At 53.7% G+C, this 17,973-nt stretch overlaps 1 protein-coding gene across 3 annotated transcripts in view; it reads left to right on the forward strand.

Annotated features, from left to right (window-relative positions):
• Positions 1-17,973, forward strand: part of PRKCA (protein kinase C alpha) — a 300,566-nt gene that overhangs the window by 275,136 nt on the left and 7,457 nt on the right. Inside the window, exons 14-17 of one of the 3 annotated variants that reach the window (XM_027519237.1) lie at positions 3,269-3,349; positions 5,709-5,816; positions 6,416-6,556; positions 16,609-16,656. In XM_027519237.1, coding sequence (XP_027375038.1) covers positions 3,269-3,349; positions 5,709-5,816; positions 6,416-6,556; positions 16,609-16,656 — 378 coding nt within the window. Of the gene's footprint in view, positions 1-3,268; positions 3,350-5,708; positions 5,817-6,415; positions 6,557-6,997; positions 7,425-16,608; positions 16,657-17,973 lie in introns of those variants that run through there. The other 2 variants (XM_027519239.1, XM_027519238.1) reach the window with 2 other exon arrangements.

The raw sequence follows: 17,973 nt of genomic DNA on the forward strand, positions 1-17,973 counted from the left end.
TCCCATCCAGGGCGAAGCCGGGGTGATCAACTCTCAGGGTCCCCAGGAGGAAATGCTCCCGCTAACCCCTAAGGCCATCCTGTTACTAACACCCGCAGGTGCTGTGGGGTTCAGAGCAGCCTCGGGCGCTCCGAGCAGGGCTGGCTGGCCGGCACCAGGGGCTGACCAAGGCCGTCGCCTCGGAGGACGCAGCAGGGTTCTCAGCACCAGTCAGGAGACCTTAACTCTGTGGACGTGGACTGCAAGGAGCAAGTCAGTACAAGAGTCAGAACAAACAGCACTGAAAGCTTCAGGTGGCCTTAGGGTGTGTGGATCATTCTGGCCAGAGTCAGAGTTCCACACCCTGGACTTCTGACAATTCCCCGAACTTGGGGGCACCTTCCAGGCCCCGGAGCAGGCAGGCCTGGTGGTGAGAGGCTCGGATGTGTGTGGAAGTGGAGTCCGAGGTAAAGCTGGTTCCCTGCCCAGGCCACACTTCGGCCTTGTGGGTCACACAGCAGCACAGCCTGTGTTCAAAATAAACAAAAACCGAAAGAGATAAACAGCAGTTTTCCGATACAGCTCGGAGAGCTATATTCAACATTCTATAATAACCTAAATGGAAAGGAATTTAAAAAAACGTAGATATACACGTGTGTGTGTGTGTGTGTGTGCGCGCGCGCGCGCGCACGCACGTGTGGTCTCCCCTGGTGGCTCAGATGGTTAAAAACCCGCCATTTGATATCTGGGCCAGGAAGATCCCCGGAGCAGGGCATGGCAACCCACTCCAGTATTCTTGCCTGGAGAATCCCATGGACCGAGGAACCTGGTGCGCTACAGTCCGTGGGGTCACAAAAGAGTCAGACGTGACTGAAGTGACTTAGCACAAATGCACACATATATATGTAACAGAATCACTTTGCTGTATACCTGGAGCTAACACAATATTGTAAATCAACTACCCTTCTATTACAAATTCTTTAAAAAAAAAAAAACAAACACTAAAACACTGATTAATGAGAACAGATTGCAGGGCCTCACTTTAATATAGTTACAAGAGCAAATTTTACTCAAGGGCTTTTGAAATATAGTTACGACAACTGGAATGATGATTTTGAATCTCGTTAAACTAATCCTCAGAGCCCTTTGATTCATATTTTATTAATCCCAGTGCGAGTGGTTCCATGTATTTGAAAGCCATAAATAGTAGTTTTAAAACAAATATGTCAATATTCAGAGCACCACTCATTATCTGTTTGGTTTCAGGCATCTCGCTTCTATCCCCTAAAATCTGAGCCAGCAATCGTTGCTGGCTCCCTGGGCACACAGTGGGCAGTGTGTCTCACACACTGGGAGCCGGGCAAGTGAGCCCTCCTCTCCCAGCCAGGATCTGTGGTTCCTCTACTCGCCCAGGTCAGGCCATCGGGGACTGGTAGGACTCCAGCATTTCATGTCATTAGGGAATAAACTAGGGACACATTTTGGTAGGGTTTTTTGTGCTTTTCATGTTTGTACTTTCTGAGTTTTCAGAGAAGAACAGTCTTCAAGAGAAACTAAGGCTTCTCTGCAGGTCCCTCTGGCTCTCCTTGTCTTACTGAGGAAACGAGCTCTGAAGCTACCGCATCCGAACATGCGCCCCCTATTCCCACCCACACGGAGCCAGGAACATGTCCTCCTCACGCCCCAGCGAGAAATAGTAACTATTTAAAGGAATAGGGTGGGCCGATACGCAGGAAGTTAGCTGATGTCCCAGGACTTTTGCTTAGACATAGGGGAAACATAGCCTAGGGCACCCCAGAGTCCACTGGAACACCGCAGAGTCCACTGGGACACCCCAGAGTCCTCTAGGGCACCCTGGAGTCCTCTAGGGCACCCCGGAGTCCTCTAGGGCAACCCCAGAGTGCTCTAGGGCATCCCAGGGTCCTCTAGGGCATTCCAGGGTCCTCTAGGACACCCCGTGGTCCTCTAGGGCACCCCGGAGTCCTCTAGAGCACCCTGGAGTCCTCTAGGGCATCACAGGGTCCTCTAGGGCATCCCAGAATCCTCTAGAGCACCCTGGAGTCCTCTAGGGCATCCCAGGGTCCTCTAGGGCACCCCAGAGTCCTCTAGAGCACCCTGGAGTCCTCTAGGGCATCCCAGGGTCCTCTAGGGCATCCCAGAATCCTCTAGGGCACCCCAGGGTCCTCTAGGGCACCCCAGAATCCTCTAGGGCATCCCAGGGTCCCCTAGGGCACCCCAGAATCCTCTAGGGCATCCCAGAATCCTGTAGGGCACCCCCAGAATCCTCTAGGGGATCCCAGGGTCCCCTAGGGCACCCCAGAATCCTCTAGGGCATCCCAGAATCCTGTAGGGCACCCCGGAATCCTCTAGGGCACCCCAGGGTCCTCTAGGGCACCCCAGAGTCCAGTTTGTCTGCAGAGCTGCAGGTGTTCGTGCTGAGCACCTGTTGGAACCCTCCACCCGAGTCCTGGGGCGTGACCACGGTCAGCAACATGTGTGCTTAGGCCTGCAGCCTACCTGCGAGGCAGCGTCTTAGAAATCCGAGTCAGTACTACCCCCTTTCCCAGGGTGGGGCAGGGGGCCTAGAGCCGCCTGCACGTCCAAGAGTCTCCAGCGGGTAGAGGGGTGGGCAGGGGACAAGGTCTCCGGGCCCATCACCAGCTGCGACCAGTCGTTTCATTTTACTCAAGTATCTAACCCAAATCTAAGAGGTCACGTGTCATGTTGCACCCACAGACACATCTCTGAGGCACATGGCCGTGCACACACTCACTTCTAACTGAAGGACACTTTGTAACTAACCCTCAGACCTTGTAGGCCAGGGAACAATGTTAGCAACAGTCCTCTAACATCATCCAACCTCAAGACTGTATTTTAGTTTTACTAACTTTTTTTTACAGTTGGTTTGAATCAAGATTCAGACAAGGTCCAGCTCATACATTTGATTATATTTTGCGTCTCTCTTCAAGACACTTCGAAATGTCAGTCCTTCTGCAGGTGCCCTCAGGCCTGTTGTGCAGCACAAGGAAACTGGAATTCCTCTTTATCCTTCTCCTCCTCCTCGTCACCATCTTTATTATTTTCAGCAAAGTTCTGTGACACAGTTAGTCTCCAGGTGGGTTCGGAAGAAGAGTCCAACGGGTCCAGAGCTCTCGTGGGGCAAAAGGGTCCCTTCAAACCCAGCGGCAAGCATCGTCGCCACCTCGTGTGGAGAACAGAGTGTGAACGCCTGCACGCTTGCCTTCCCTGTCGCTCACCAAATGCGGTCGATGTGTTTGCCTTCTCACAGATAATCGCCTATCAGCCGTACGGGAAGTCCGTGGACTGGTGGGCCTACGGCGTCCTGTTGTACGAGATGTTGGCCGGGCAGGTGAGTTTCGCGTGTCTCACGCTCATGTGAGGCCGCGTGGCGTGACGGCTGCAGGTCTGTTGGGCCAAGGTCATGGGACGCGGCCGATTCCAGTCGGACTTCCCTGATCCTGGCCAGAGCGGGAGAAATGGTGCCAAGCTCATCTTCTGATCATAAAAACCCAATTCGCGGGGTGCAGACAGGGCAGCTTTCTCGTCACCCACTGAAGCCCCTGCACGGTGAGAACAGCAGCCGCCTGCTGCGCTTCCGCGTCTCAGCCAGGGCCGGGTGAGGTGCACAGCTTGGTTCTCCAGAAACCACGAGCTGCTGCATGTGCGGAGACAGAGTCGCTGTCAAAGGAAGATGTTAGTTAGGCCTGAAGAGGTGTTTCAATAGCTTCTCCGTCTGCCCTTATCTCTCCCTGGGCAATTCATTGTAATTTTCATAGAAGTCAGCGAGGCTGAACCTCCAGTTGAGAAAAGGAAGACTAGGCTCCTCTTGGCCGCGTGACCCAGGTCAGATCACCAAGGGCACCGCTGCCCAAGTCCCTCTTTCTAAGGTGTGGCTTCCTGTCCGTGTCACTAGGCTCAGGACACAAGCCGCCATTGGCAGACGACCCCCGCAAGCCGCAAGTGGGTTAGCAGCAACAGGGGCACGTCCGTCTCAGGGTCTTGGGGCAGGCCTGTGGGCAGGGAGCTCAGCCCGCGGTCGTCCACGGACCACGCTACTCCCGGCTGTGGCTCCACCGTCTAGGGCCTCGGGTTCCACCGCTGCATCCTCCTTACTCAACTGGCTGGTGGAGAGAGGGGGACAGAGTGTTGAGGGGCCAGCCTGGAGCCCACATGCATCTCTCCTGCCTGCACTGTGCCAGCCACAGGCCCCCAAGAGCCAGAGGGCTGGCAGAGGGCTGGCCACGAGCTCGGCGTGGGGCTGCGGGGCTGGGGAGCCCCAGGCACGTCTCAGCCGTTTCTACCCATGATTCTGTCCCGGGCAGCTTCCGATGACTTCTCAGCCCTCCAGGGGCTTCCCTGGTGGCTCAGCTGGTAAAGAATCCACCTGCAATGTGGGAGACCTGGGTTTGATCCCTGGGTTGGGAAGATCCCCTGGAGAAGGGAAAGGCTTCCCACCCAGTAGTCTGGCCTGGAGAATTCCATGGACTCTATAGTCCACGGGGTCACAAAGAGTCAGACACGACTGAGCGACTTTCTCTTTCCTGTCAGCCTCCGAGTGTGCTGAGGAGCTTGCCCTCCGTAGCTAAGAGCCTTCGTAGGAGAAAATGTAAATAAATACCCCCAAAGAAGTCTCTGAATCTTTGTTCTTGGGAAAGAGTCACCCTTTCTGACAAGTCACTTCCATCAATTCACTTAGTATCCATTCAATGCGGATGTATTAAATGTGCCTGGTGAAGGTTCTGAGAAGCACACAGACCTGACCTTCAGGAAGCCTGCAATCTAGAGAGACCATAGATGAGGAGCGTTTGCCGCTTGGCATCGGCAGGGACTGGTTCCCGGACCCCGACCGCCGGGTCCCTGGTGGGGACTGGCTCCCGGACCCCACAGACCACTGGGTTCCTGGGGGGGACTAGTTCACGGACCCCACAGACAGCCAGGTTCCTGGGGGGGACTGGCTCCCGCTGGGTCCCTGGGAGGCGCAAGTCCCGGTGTAGACCGTGCGGTGTCTGCGCAGGCCGCGCGTGTCCTTCCGTGTTACTCAGTACACCCGACACGGTGCAAGTGCTACATGCGTGGTTGTGAATACCGTATCAACGGTCTGTGTTTGCTGAAAGCCTAAAGCGCTGTAAGTGCTATGTATGTAGCTGTAAATACAGGATCGATGCTCTGTGTTTGCCAGTGTGGCAGTTGCAGGTTTTCCTTTTCCTGTATTCGTTTATTTTTGGCCATCCTGCCTGGCTTGTGGGATATTAGTGTCCCAGCAGGGATCAAACCCGGGTGCTGGTGGTGAAAGCACCACGTCCTAACCACTGGATGGCCAGAGAATCCTGAGTTTTGCTTTTTAAAATGTTTTGGACTTTTGTTTCACTTTCGATCTGCGGTTGGTTGACTGTAATAGCAATAAACTCAGAAGAGATTAAGAACAGGTTAATGGATTAATTATAATTTATTTGCAAATTGTTACAAGCATTACTCAAAAGCATTTTCCCTAAAGATTTTTGGGGTTGCCCAGGGCAAGATAATTAAAGGGACAGAGGAAAAAATGGAAAACACACTCAACCACCAACCTAATTAAAAGTAATCAGCCCACGAGTGTGCAGCCCGTGTGTGCAAGGAGCCGGCTGTTCCCTGGCACTGAGCGGCATCTGTGGGCCCGAGGGGTGAGCCTCTCAGCCTAAGTCGTCCCCTCCCCCTCTTTTCCGCACCAGCCTCCGTTCGACGGCGAGGACGAGGACGAGCTGTTCCAGTCCATCATGGAGCACAACGTCTCGTACCCCAAGTCCTTGTCCAAGGAGGCCGTGTCCATCTGCAAAGGGGTGAGTCACAGGCCGGAGATGCCTCCTAGCACGTCTCAGAGGCATCCTGGGGGGCCACGTGCCCACGCCCCCAGGTTTCAGGTGGCGCCTTTCTTGTGACAGCGTGTGCTTTTGTGAACCATGAGTCTTGGGTTCAGAGCATTTTGGTCCAGGCAGCAAGCAGGCATGTGATGCTGGCCTGCAACGCCTCGAGCACACACCAGGTGCAGCGACTGTGCCTTTAACAAGCTTGTTATTTGGCTGTGCCGGGTCTTAGTTGCGGCCCAGGGGCTCTCGATCTGGGGATCTGGGCGCAGAGCAGCCAGAGGGCGCCCACCCACCCCAGCGTTGTTCCAGTGGACCTGTTTGCTCCTGTCTTTTTTCCGTTGTACTGATCGTAGCGCGTGTTTCAGGCCTCAGTGTGCTGGTCTGACCATTGCACAGTGTGAAAGGGCTCCCGCAGCCGACGTCGCTCAGCCGTCACCTCGCATCACCTTTTTTACTTTGGTGAGAGCGCTCCGGCTCGGCTGTCAGCGGGGATCGGTACACAGTCCGGGACTGCACGGCAGCCCCCGTGTTGCCCTGTCCCACGCGGGAGCCTCTTTCTCCCCCGCCTCTAGCTGATGACCAAGCACCCCGGGAAGCGGCTGGGCTGCGGGCCCGAGGGCGAGCGCGACGTGCGGGAGCATGCCTTCTTCCGGAGGATCGACTGGGAGAAGCTGGAGAACCGTGAGATCCAGCCACCCTTCAAGCCCAAAGTGGTGAGTTGGTGCCCGGCCCTTCTTCCTGGGGTCCCGGGGCTTTCTTCTGGAGGGAGGGGGCTGGTGACCCCCCGGCCTCTGCAGTTCCCAGTGGGCCTCAGTCGTGTGGCCCCCATGCCCTCCGTAGGCAGCAGAGCTGCCCCCATGAGATGTGAGAACCAGGGCAGGACCTCCTGTCTTGGCCTCACAGGACCCCTTGGGTGCATGCAGCTCTCCTGGCCTGGCCTCGGCCAACAGGGGCCCGAAAGCATAAGGAGGCCTCAGCCGGCCCACCGGCGGGCCTGGGGACGGTCCGCACCCTGGCCAGGCCCCTGCCCCAAGGACTGTGTCCGCCCCTCTCCAGCATGGTGCCTTGGCTTCCATTCTTACTGTATGACCTCCCCTCGGCCCTGTTCCTTGTTCGTTTACAAATTCGTCCGTTTAACCCTCACAACAACCCAGCGAGGTGGCGATCATGGTCCCCAGTTTACAGTCCAGAACACTGAGGCACAGAGAGGCTGACTCACTTGCTCGAGGACACACAGCTGCTAGGTGGTGGAACCAGGACGCAGCTCCGGTGTTCTGGCCCCAGGATCTTTCCCCATTGCACATGGCTGCATCTTCACACCCCATCTCAGCCGGGAGAGGGGCTCCCAGAGCGCCGGGGAGCAGCGCTGCTCACAGGCGGCATCAGGAGCGTCCACGGGGCTGGTTCAGCCCGAATCTGTCTCCTCCGACAGGGGCCGCCTGAGCCTGCACAGGGACCCTCCTGGGGCGCTAAGGTAGCCCCTGGGGGGCTTGTGGCTTTCTCAGAGCAGCAGCTTTCTCATCCAATCTGCTTATGTGTCCTCTCCTCCAAGAATAAAACTGCTGCTGGTGAGCCCACGGATTTTATTTTTCCAAGATATTTTTAGCACAAACTAAAGAAAAGCTGAAATTAATCGGGTCAGTTGACTTCCTCCTGAGTCATCATTTCAAGTAGGGCCCTCGTGTCTCTGCCACCCAGCTTCTCTGTAGCCGGTCCCGGCTCTGAGTCAGGAAGCTCCCGTGGGAGCAGATCCGCCTCCAGGTTGCAGAACCTGGTGTAGGAGGACGTTGGATAAAGACAGTGATGAGGGGTGCTGCAGGCGGGCTCAGTGGAGTATTCTGTCAGGGATTTTCTCTCTCCCCTTTCACATCTATGTAGGCTTCTTAAGTTAAATACGAGAGGAATTCAACAGTACACAACCTAGACGGCATATTCAAAAGCAGAGACGTTACCTTGCCAACAAAGGTCCGTCTAGTCAAAGCTATGGTTTTTCCAGTTATCATGTATGGATGTGAGAGTGGGAACACAGAGAAAGCTGAGCACCGAAGAATTGATGCTTTTGGACTGTGGTGTTGTAGAAGACTCTTGAGAGTCCATTGGACTGCAAGGATATCCAACAAGTCCATCCTAAAGGAAATCAGTCCTGAATATTCATTGGAAGGACTGAGGCTGAAGCTGAAACTCCAATAATTTGGCCACCTGATGCGAAGAACTGACTCACTGGAAAAGACGCTGATGCTGGGAAAGATTGAAGGCGGGAGGAGAAGGAGGTGACAGAGGATAAGATGGTTGGATGGCATCACTGACTCAATGGACATGAGTTTGAGTGAACTCCGGGAGTTGCTGATTGACAGGGAGGCCTGGCGTGCTGCAGTCCATGGGGTCGAAAAGAGTCGGACACAACTGAGCGACTGAACTGACTGATACAACAGTATCCTGTGCATGCGTCCTAAGTTGCTTCAGTCGTGTCCGACTCTTTGCAACCCCATGGACTGCAGCCCGCCAGGCTCCTCTGTCCATGGGATTCTCCAGGCAAGAACACTGGAGTGGGTTGCCATGCCCTCCTCCAGGGGATCCTCCCGACCCAGGGACTGAGCCGCCTCACTTGCGTCCCCCGCACTGGCGGGCAGGTTCTTCACCACGGGTGCCGCCTGGGAAACCAAGGGTAGCGTCCCACTCACAGCATGGTTTCTGAGCAGCAGCAGCGTAGAGACACGGGCTGACCCTGCTCGTGTGTTGAGCAAAGTGCAATTACTTGTCAGTCACACTCCAGAAAGAGAGGACATGCAGCCAAGTCAACCAGAATATCCATCTTCTTCTTCTCTCTGTTCTCACTTCATCTTCAGAAGAAATCATTTCTTGGCACAGCCTCCCACGCGTGGCTCTGGTGGCCCTGAACTCAGACGTGGGGGGAAACATGAAGTCCTTGCTCTGGCAGCCTAGAAGGCAGGTCGCTCCCCAGGCCCACAGAACTCCCCAGAAGGGAGTTAGGCAGTTGAGCCATGATCAGTTCAGTTCAGTCGCTCAGTCGTGTCCGACTCTTTGCAACCCCATGAATCGCAGCACACCAGGCCTCCCTGTCCATCACCAACTCCCGGAGTTCACCCAGACTCAGGTCCATCGAGTCAGCGATGCCATCCAGCCATCTCATCCTTTGTCGTCCCCTTCTCCTCCTGCCCCCAATCCCTCCCAGCATCAGGGTCTTTTCCAATGAGTCAACTCTTCCATGAGGTGGCCAAAGTACTGGAATTTCAGCTTTAGCATCATTCCTTCCAAAGAAATCCCAGGGCTGATCTCCTTCAGAATGGACTGGTTGGATCTCCTTGCAGTCCACGGGACTCTCAAGAGTCTTCTCCAACACCACAGTTCAAAAGCATCAATTCTTCAGCACTCAGCCTTCTTCACAGTCCAACTCTCACATCCATACATGACCACAGGAAAAACCATGGCCTTGACTAGATGGACTTTGTTGGCAAAGTAATGTCTCTGCTTTTGAATATGCTATCTAGGTTGGTCATAACTTTCCTTCCAAGGAGTAAGCGTCTTTTAATTTCATGGCTGCAGTCACCATCTGCAGTGATTTTGGAGCCCAGAAAAATAAAGTCTGACACTTTTTCCACTGTTTCCCCATCTATTTCCCATGAAGTGATGGGACCGGATGCCATGATCTTCGTTTTCCGAATGTTGAGCTTTAAGCCAACTTTTTCACTCTCCACTTTCACTTTCATCAAGAGGCTTTTGAGTTCCTCTTCACTTTCTGCCATAAGGGTGGTGTCATCTGCATATCTGAGGTTATTGATATTTCTCCCGGCAATCTTGATTCCAGCTTGTGTTTCTTCCAGTCCAGCGTTCCTCATGATATATTCTGCAAAGAAGTTAAATAAGCAGGGTGACAATATACAGCCTTGACGTACTCCTTTTCCTATTTGGAACCAGTCTGTTGTTCCATGTCCAGTTCTATCTGTTGCTTCCTGACCTGCATACAGATTTCTCAAGAGGCAGATCAGGTGGTCTGGTATTCCCATCTCTTTCAGAATTTTCCACAGTTTATCGTGATCCACACAGTCAAAGGCTTTGGTATAGTCAATACAGCAGAAATAGATGTTTTTCTGGAACTCTCTTGCTTTTTCCATGATCCAGCGGATGTTGGCAATTTGATCTCTGGTTCCTCTGCCTTTTCTAAAACCAGCTTGAACATCAGGAAGTTCACGGTTCACATATTGCTGAAGCCTGGCTTGGAGAATTTTGAGCATTACTTTACTAGCGTGTGAGATGAGTGTAATTGTGCGGTAGTTTGAGCATTCTTTGGCATTGCCTTTCTTTGGGATTGGAATGAAAACTCACCTTTTCCTGTCCTGTGGCCACTGCTAAGTTTTCCAAATTTGCTGGCATATTGAGTGCAGCACTTTCACAGCATCATCTTTCAGGATTTGGAAGAGCTCAACTGGAATTCCATCACCTCCACTAGCTTTGTTCGTAGTGATGCTTTCTACGGCCCACTTGACTTCACATTCCAGGATGTCTGGCTCTAGGTGAGTGATCACACCATCGTGATTATCTGGGTCATGAAGATCTTTTTTGTACAGTTCTTCTGTGTATTCTTGCCATCTCTTCTTAATATCTTCTGCTTCTGTTAGGTCCATAACATTTCTGTCCTTTATCGAGCCCATCTTTGCATGATATGTTCCCTTGGTATCTCTAATTTTCTTCAAGAGATCTCTAGTCTTTCCCATTCTGTTGTTTTCCTCTATTTCTTTGCATTGATTGCTAAAGAAGGCTTTCTTGTCTCTTCTTGCTATTCTTTGGAACTCTGCATTCAGATGCTTATATCTTTCCTTTTCTCCTTTGCTTTTCGCTTCTCTTCTTTTCACAGCTATTTGTAAGACCTCCCCAGACAGCCATTTTGCTTTTTTGCATTTCTTTTCCATGGGGATGGTCTTGATCCCTGTCTCCTGTACAGTGTCACGAACCTCAGTCCATAGTTCATCAGGCACTCTATCTATCAGATCTAGGCCCTTAAATCTATTTCTCAGTTCCACTGTATAATCATAAGGGATTTGATTTAGGTCATACCTGAATGGTCTAGTGGTTTTCCCTACTTTCTTCAGTTTAAGTCTGCATTTGGCAATAAGGAGTTCATGATCTGAGCCACAGTCAGCTCCTGGTCTTGTTTTTGCTAACTGTATAGAGCTTCTCCATCTTTGGCTGCAAAGAATATAATCAATCTGATTTCGGTGTTGACCATCTGGTGATGTCCATGTATAGAGTCTTCTCTTGTGTTGTTGGAAGAGGGTGTTTGCTATGACCAGTGCATTTTCTTGGCAAAACTCTATTAGTCTTTGCCCTGCTTCATTCCGTATTCCAAGGCCAAATTTGCCTGTTACTCCAGGTGTTTCTTGACTTCCTACTTTTGCATTCCAGTCCCCTATAATGAAAAGGACATCTTTTTGGGGTGTTAGTTCTAAAAGGTCTTGTAGGTCTTCATAGAACCGTTCAACTTCAGCTTCTTCAGCGTTCCTGGTTGGGGCATAGACTTGGATTACTGTGATATTGAATGGTTTGCCTTGGAAACAAACAGAGATCATTCTGTCATTTTTGAGATTGCATCCAAGTACTGCATTTCGGACTCTTTTGTTGACCATGATGGGTACTCCATTTCTTCTGAGGGATTCCTACCCGCAGTCTTAGATATAAATGTCATCTGAGTTAAATTCACCCATTCCAGTCCATTTGAGTTCGCTGATTCCTAGAATGTCGACATTCACTCTTGCCATCTCTTGTTTGACCACTTCCAATTTGCCTTGATTCATGGACCTGACATTCCAGGTTCCTAGGCAATATTGCTCTTTACAGCATCGGACCTTGCTTCTATCACCAGTCACATCCACAGCTGGGTATTCTTTTTGCTTTGACTCCATGCCTTCATTCTTTCTGGAGTTATTTCTCCACTGATCTCCAGTAGCATGTTGGGCACCTACTGACCTGGGGAGTTCCTCTTTCAGTATCCTATCATTTTGCCTTTTCATACTGTTCATGGGGTTCTCAAGGCAAGAATACTGAAGTGGTTTGCCATTCCCTTCTCCAGTGGGCATGATCAGGGTGTGTTTATTTCTTTATTCCTGGAGCCTTGCTGCTGCCCGGCTGGCGTTTAACCAAGCCTGGGTTACAGTACTAATAAGGGGGGTGGATCAGCTGCCCACGATTGTGAAGAAACAGCCCCGAGCTCACGACAGAAGCAGGAATCATGGAGCAGAGCCCCAAACCTGCAGGGGCCGGGGGAGGGGCGGAGCCTGGGTGGGGGAGGAGCCGGCCGAGGGAGGGGCCTGCTGGTGGGAGCGCCAGGTGCGGGGAGCCGGCATGTGTGGACGCAGAAGAGGACCAGGCTGGAGAAGATGCAGAAGGGCGGAAGGCAGAATCACGTGCGGGCTGGATCAGGAGGAGCAGGACAGTGGACTTTCTGTCCCAAAGCCGAAGAGCGTCAGCGGCGAGGGGCCCGGTCGGGAAGTCCGGTCCGGACAGTCATCCCTACAGCAGGCGCCTGTGGGCAGCAGGGCAAGGCCTTGCCTCAGGAGATGGGCCCTCCCGCACCGGGAACAGCCCCAGGAGCGCCGATCCCACCCGCAGAAAGCCCGGTAGGCCCCGGTGCTGTCGAGGCTGCCGGATGTGTGGCCTCAGAGGGGACACGGCGGCCCTGACGTTACCCTGCAGTGTGGTTCCCCAGCCTTCTCGGTGGAAAACGTGGTTCCCTCGTCCAGAGCCAACGACAGGGTCAGAGGCATTTATAGTTAAAACGCAGAGCTGAGACTTCTGTGGGCGGTGTTGTGATTTCAGAGAGAGCTGCAGGAGCACCACCCTGGCTTTTGCTGCTGACAAAATACCAGGCAAATTTATTTTTGCCAGCAGCTCTTCCTTTCCCTGTGCAGTGAGCCCAACTCTGAGAACAGCTGTGCTCCAAGCAGCGTTTAAAGCCCTGGCTGCCTCGCCTGTCAGTCTTGGTGAAGTCTGCTCATCGCTTTCATAGCAAGCGCTGCAGAGCTGACTTCCCTGAGATTTATTGGATTAAGGGCTAATAGCACTTGCCCCTCTGTGAAATCATGGTCTTGGTTACTGTAAATACCAGCAGAAAGACTTCAGGTGCCTGCAGTTATCTGCAGGGCGCAGCTGGAGATCAAGTTTGTGCACGTAAGCTTGGGAGGCTCATCTTTGTTTTATTTTTAACCTTTTTCTGGACCCTCCAGTGAAAAGCTTATTCCAGGACCACTGGCGTCCTTCGGAGTTGAGGTGCTCTATCCCTGGGCTGCCACGGAGCCCATCTGGAGGGAGCGGGGTCTCCAGGTGTCCTCCCGGTGCGTGTCTTCCACCTCCACCTCCAGGTGCGCGTCTTCCTTCCTCCCAAAGCTACATCCCTGAAGCTGCACCCACGTGCCTGGAAGATGTGGAATCCCACGGCCCGGCGCACCTCGCGATGGCCCTGGGCCCCCAGGAGGCTGCAACAGAACTCGCCCTCTCAGCAGCATAAAGGGCAGCCTCTGCAGTACAGCATGGCCTGGGCTCTGTCCCGGGTCTCACGTGAACGAGGGCAGGGAGGAGAGTGGCCACGGCCATTTCCCCCAGGGTGGGGCAAGTCTGGAGGCTCAGGGGTGCACCTGCTCCCGCAGCCCCCAAGGTGGGAGACCCCATGTGATGGCGGAGAGGCTGTTCCTGGAGACAGGCTGTCCCTCGTGTACTGGTTTATCTGGAAAAACCAAAGCAGAAGCAAAACCAGACACTGTGCTGCCATGCTGTCTCCTGGAGACAAGGCAGCCACGTAGCTTCCTTTATGGAAAAAAAGTACAAAACAAGCTGGTTTCAGTTTTCTCTTAAAGGAAATACAACAAAGCAAGAACCTCAGCTTTGCCTGATGATCTGAAAGACAAAGCGGAGTCATCAAAAGAGGCTGCGTCCCAAAGATCTCATGTAAGAAGGTCCCTTTTTTGAGTTTAAAGAAGACGCTGCCCCTGAAAGGACTCGTGCCCGATTAGTAATGAGAAATGAGAGGGTCTGGGCTGCATCCCAGTGACATCCATAAACAACGAGGTATCAGGAGAGGACGGTGCAGCCGCCTGCCTGGCCAGCACCCGGAGAACTCCCTGGAGGAGGAAAGCACTTTCTGTTTGTTTTTCCTGAAAAGATGAAAGGCCCGAGTCCTCATCCCTGCAGCCGCCCTCAGGAGCACATGTGAGCCTGAGACTCTCCAGTGTCATTTGCATCTTGTAGGCTTTTATCTTGATTTATTGTTCATGGTTGGATGGCTTTACCAACTCAACGGACCTGAGTTTGAGCAAGCTCCAGGAGATGGTGACGGACAGGGAAGCCTGGTTTGCCGCGGTCCATGGGGTCACAAAGAACCAAGACTAGACTGAATGATTGAACAACAATTATTCATGCGACTAAAAGGCCCGAGAACAGCGTTCATGTTTCTGTTCAGCCTACCTACAAGAAATAACAGTTGATGTGAATATCCCAATCAGAGAGTTAACTGGTGCTTCTCTTCTTGAATCCTACCCGCCAGCACCAAGGAGCAGAACAGTTAATTCACGGGTCAGCCAGGAGCACCCACTGCACTGGAACGGTGACTAGAAATGAGTCCACGAAGTGAACGCTGAGAGATGCACCCAGGATTGACGGGGGAGCACAGAACTTTAGGAACAGGGCTGCCTGTGTCAGGTGGCCTTTCTTGAGAAATTACTGTTATTATTTTATCTAAAGGAGACGGAAAACAGAAAAGAACTTTCATCTGGACGGTGATAAGACATACAGTCAGATTCGCCTCAAAGTCCTTTATCTCACAGGGTCCTCAGTTTGTTTAGGTAGTCTGATGATGGTTTTACTATCCAAGTTAGTGCAGTGTTCTAGTGTTTTTTATTTATTTTGAAATAATCATAACTTGAGACTTACAGAAGAGCTGCAGAGATTGCTGAATCCCCTTTCCCTGGACCCCCTAAGTGTTAACCTCCCACCACTGCCCCGTGTCTTCCTTCCTCTGCATCTCCGTGATGGCAGGGAGCTGAGGATACACACACATGTATTTTCTGAGTCACCTGAGAGAAAGCCACAGGCTCACACCAACATTATTCCATGTGTATTTCCTAGAACTAAGGGCTTCTCAGACTTCACTGGTGGCACAGACGATAAGAATCTGCCTGCAATGGAGAAGACCCAAGTTCAATTCCTGGGTGGGGAAGATCCCCTGGAGGAGGGCATGGAAACCCACTCCACTGTTCTTGCCTGGAGAATCCCATGGACAGAGGAGCTTGGTGTCCATGGGGGTTGCAAAGAGTCGGACATGGCTGAGTGACTACACTTTCACTTTCAAGGGCATCTCACAGTGCTGTAGTCTTCTGCTCTAAGAAGGTGTTTACACGGAGCAGCAGCTGCCCTCCAGGGAGGAGGAGGACTGGAGAGGCTGAATCAGTCTCAGTGCCAAGCGGGCCTGCACCGCGTCTCATCTGCCCTCCCCGGTGGCAGGCGGTTCCTTCTCACAGCCTTGCCGTGGAACCAGCTGCAATGATGCTAATTAAAATCAAGATGCTCAAGGCTCTGAGAGCCGCGCCGACAGCGCGGGGACGCAGCCAGCCTTGGGGGACTGGAATCTGCCATAGGTGATGTGCTGATGTTGATTTAAGCCTGGAACGTGGCCACGACGGCATCTTCTTGGTTAATTGGAGGCAAGAAGTCTTCCTATTCTTTGGTAATTGTGCTCCCAAATGCTGTTCTGCTCAAAAGAGAAATGTGAAGAAGTGAGACTTTTAAAATAATTATCGATATGAATAAGCAGCTCTTTTGCAAGGCCCAGGGAGCTGTGGGGCAGGGTGGGGAGGTAGAGGCAATGGGGAAAGTGCAGACCTGTGGTCACCGGCCGTGGTCTGGAGGAAGGTCCTCCACCACGCTACTTAGGACAACAGCCCTCCTTGGAGAAGCAGCCTCGAATGCCGTGAAGTTGGCTGTTAGTGTGAAGAAAGACCAGGAGGCATGTGCGTTTTTATGCCAGAGAATACAGGCCGCGATAATTTGCAACCTCTGCCCTCAGATACGCAGGCCCTCGCACTGCAGGAACCCGCCCCTTCAGTGTGCCTGTTTATGGGCAGAGTGTTCAAGTGTTAGTCGCTCAGTCGTGTCCAGTTCTTTGCAACCTCATGGACCGTAGCCTGCCAGGCTCCTCTGTCCATGGGATGCTCCAGGCAAGAATACTGGAGTGGGTTGCCATTTCCTTCTCCAGGGGATCTTCCTGACCCAGGGACTGAACCCACGTCTCCTGCATTGCAGGCAGATTCTTCACCGTCTGAGCCACCAGGGAAGCCCCATTTATGGGCAAAGTCACCCATAAATCAGCCACCTCCTGACCAGGAGTGGCCTTCCCTAAGAGGCTCTGCAGGCAGGGAGAGGAGTTATCTTTAATTTTGTCAGAGACTCAGGGCCCATCTCCAGGGAACGTTGGCAGGAGGTGAAAGAGGCCCCAGTCCACTTTTTTGAATTATCATTAAAATACAACCTCTGTGTGTGGAAAGAGGCAGTCAAGCCACAGGGAAGGATGTAAGACCACCCTCCGCACGGACCACGCCTGCTGCTCACTCGCTTCTGTAAGCTTCCAGAAGGCTGCGTGCGTGCGTGAACCTTCGCACGGAGGTCCCCCTCAGGGGTGCCCCACGTGGCTCGAGTGACCCTGTGGCTCCTCTGCACGGGCACTGACTCTTCCAAACCCTCCTCTGTCCGTTCTCCCCTCCAGACTTTCTGCACCAAAACGCACTGGCTTCAGTGGGCGTCCAGGCCTTCGGTGAGCACCTCTTGGAACCTTGGGTGATGGCGATGAACAAACTAACCGCACTGCCTAATCCTGGCGTGTGCTCCCGCTTGCCTGGGCCGTGCACGAGCCCCCGCCCTCCACGTGCTGGTCTGAGGAAGCGCAGATGCCCCGGCATCCCAGCCCCTCGCCAGACGGTTCTCTGGTGTGGACGGGACCTCCCGGGAGGCGCCCGCTCGTTTCTTCCACCGGTTCCTTAACTAAACGGAGAGTCAGGGAGCTGAGCCCCACTGCGGGCGATGTGCCCCCCGCCGCCTCTGCTGGGACCACCGTGCAGGTTGGCTCCCCAGACCAGGGCATGGGATGCAGGCACAGCCGCCCCTGAGACGACACTGCCATGTCTGGTCCTCGGCAGACGGTCCCCGCCCGCGGGGAGTGTCCTCCCCTCGCTGCGCTGTCCACCTTTCTTCCAGCTTCGTTCCACACCCTTCCCGCTGTGCTGAGTTTGGTTTGGTGCTCTGCTCTGTAACTCAGCGTTTTGGAGCTACTCACACTCACCCTAACCCCATGCTGGCGCCCGTGGGTCTGATCTCTCTGTCACCAGGACACTCAGGTGTGAAGGGCAGGCTTGAGGCCAGCGTGTGTGCTGTGTGCTGTCGCTGGCCCCTCGCAGGCCGGGGTCCCAGCTGAGTGTCCGAGGAGCAGGCGCCGGCTCTTCCCCGCAGCCCTGTACACAGATGCAGAGGCTCTGAGCTCTGTGGGGCTCCAGGAGGGGAGTGCGCGTCCCAGGCCCCCGCGACCCCCTCCCGACGTTGTCGCACTCCTGCCAGCCTGACCTCCCCAATTCATTTCACTCTTCAATGATTTTACCAAATGGACAGGAGCGTCCAGAGAACCAGGCGGGCAGTTCGATCCAGAGCGGGGATTGGGGTGGGAGACACAGGAATGTCCAGTGAACTAGGCGGGCAGTGCTCCATCCAGAGTGGGGCAGGAGGTAGATTATTAATAGTTCATTCACCCCTCACGAGTTAGCCGCGTGCCTGGTCCCCGCCGGATGCCCGCGTCCGTGGGGCCCGTCTTGGCTCTGCGTCAGACCTGATCGTTGGCTCAGGGTCCCCCAGCTGCTCCTCTGACCTCATGGCAGCCACGGGAGGCGGGTGTTTGCTCCCCATCTTCTCCGGGGTGTGTGTGTGCTGCCCGAAGCCACTGCCGGGCGCTTCAGCCCCGAACCCCCACCTTCCTGGGGTGTCAGACGCACTGCTGTGGACGCAGAGGCAGTCTGGGCTCGGGCCTGCCCAGGGGGCTGTCCAGCACACACGCTAGTCTGGGGCCACCTCCTGATCACTGCAC

This window comes from Bos indicus x Bos taurus, chromosome 19 (genome assembly GCF_003369695.1).
Source record: "Bos indicus x Bos taurus breed Angus x Brahman F1 hybrid chromosome 19, Bos_hybrid_MaternalHap_v2.0, whole genome shotgun sequence".
NCBI classification, from domain to species: Eukaryota; Metazoa; Chordata; class Mammalia; order Artiodactyla; family Bovidae; genus Bos; species Bos indicus x Bos taurus.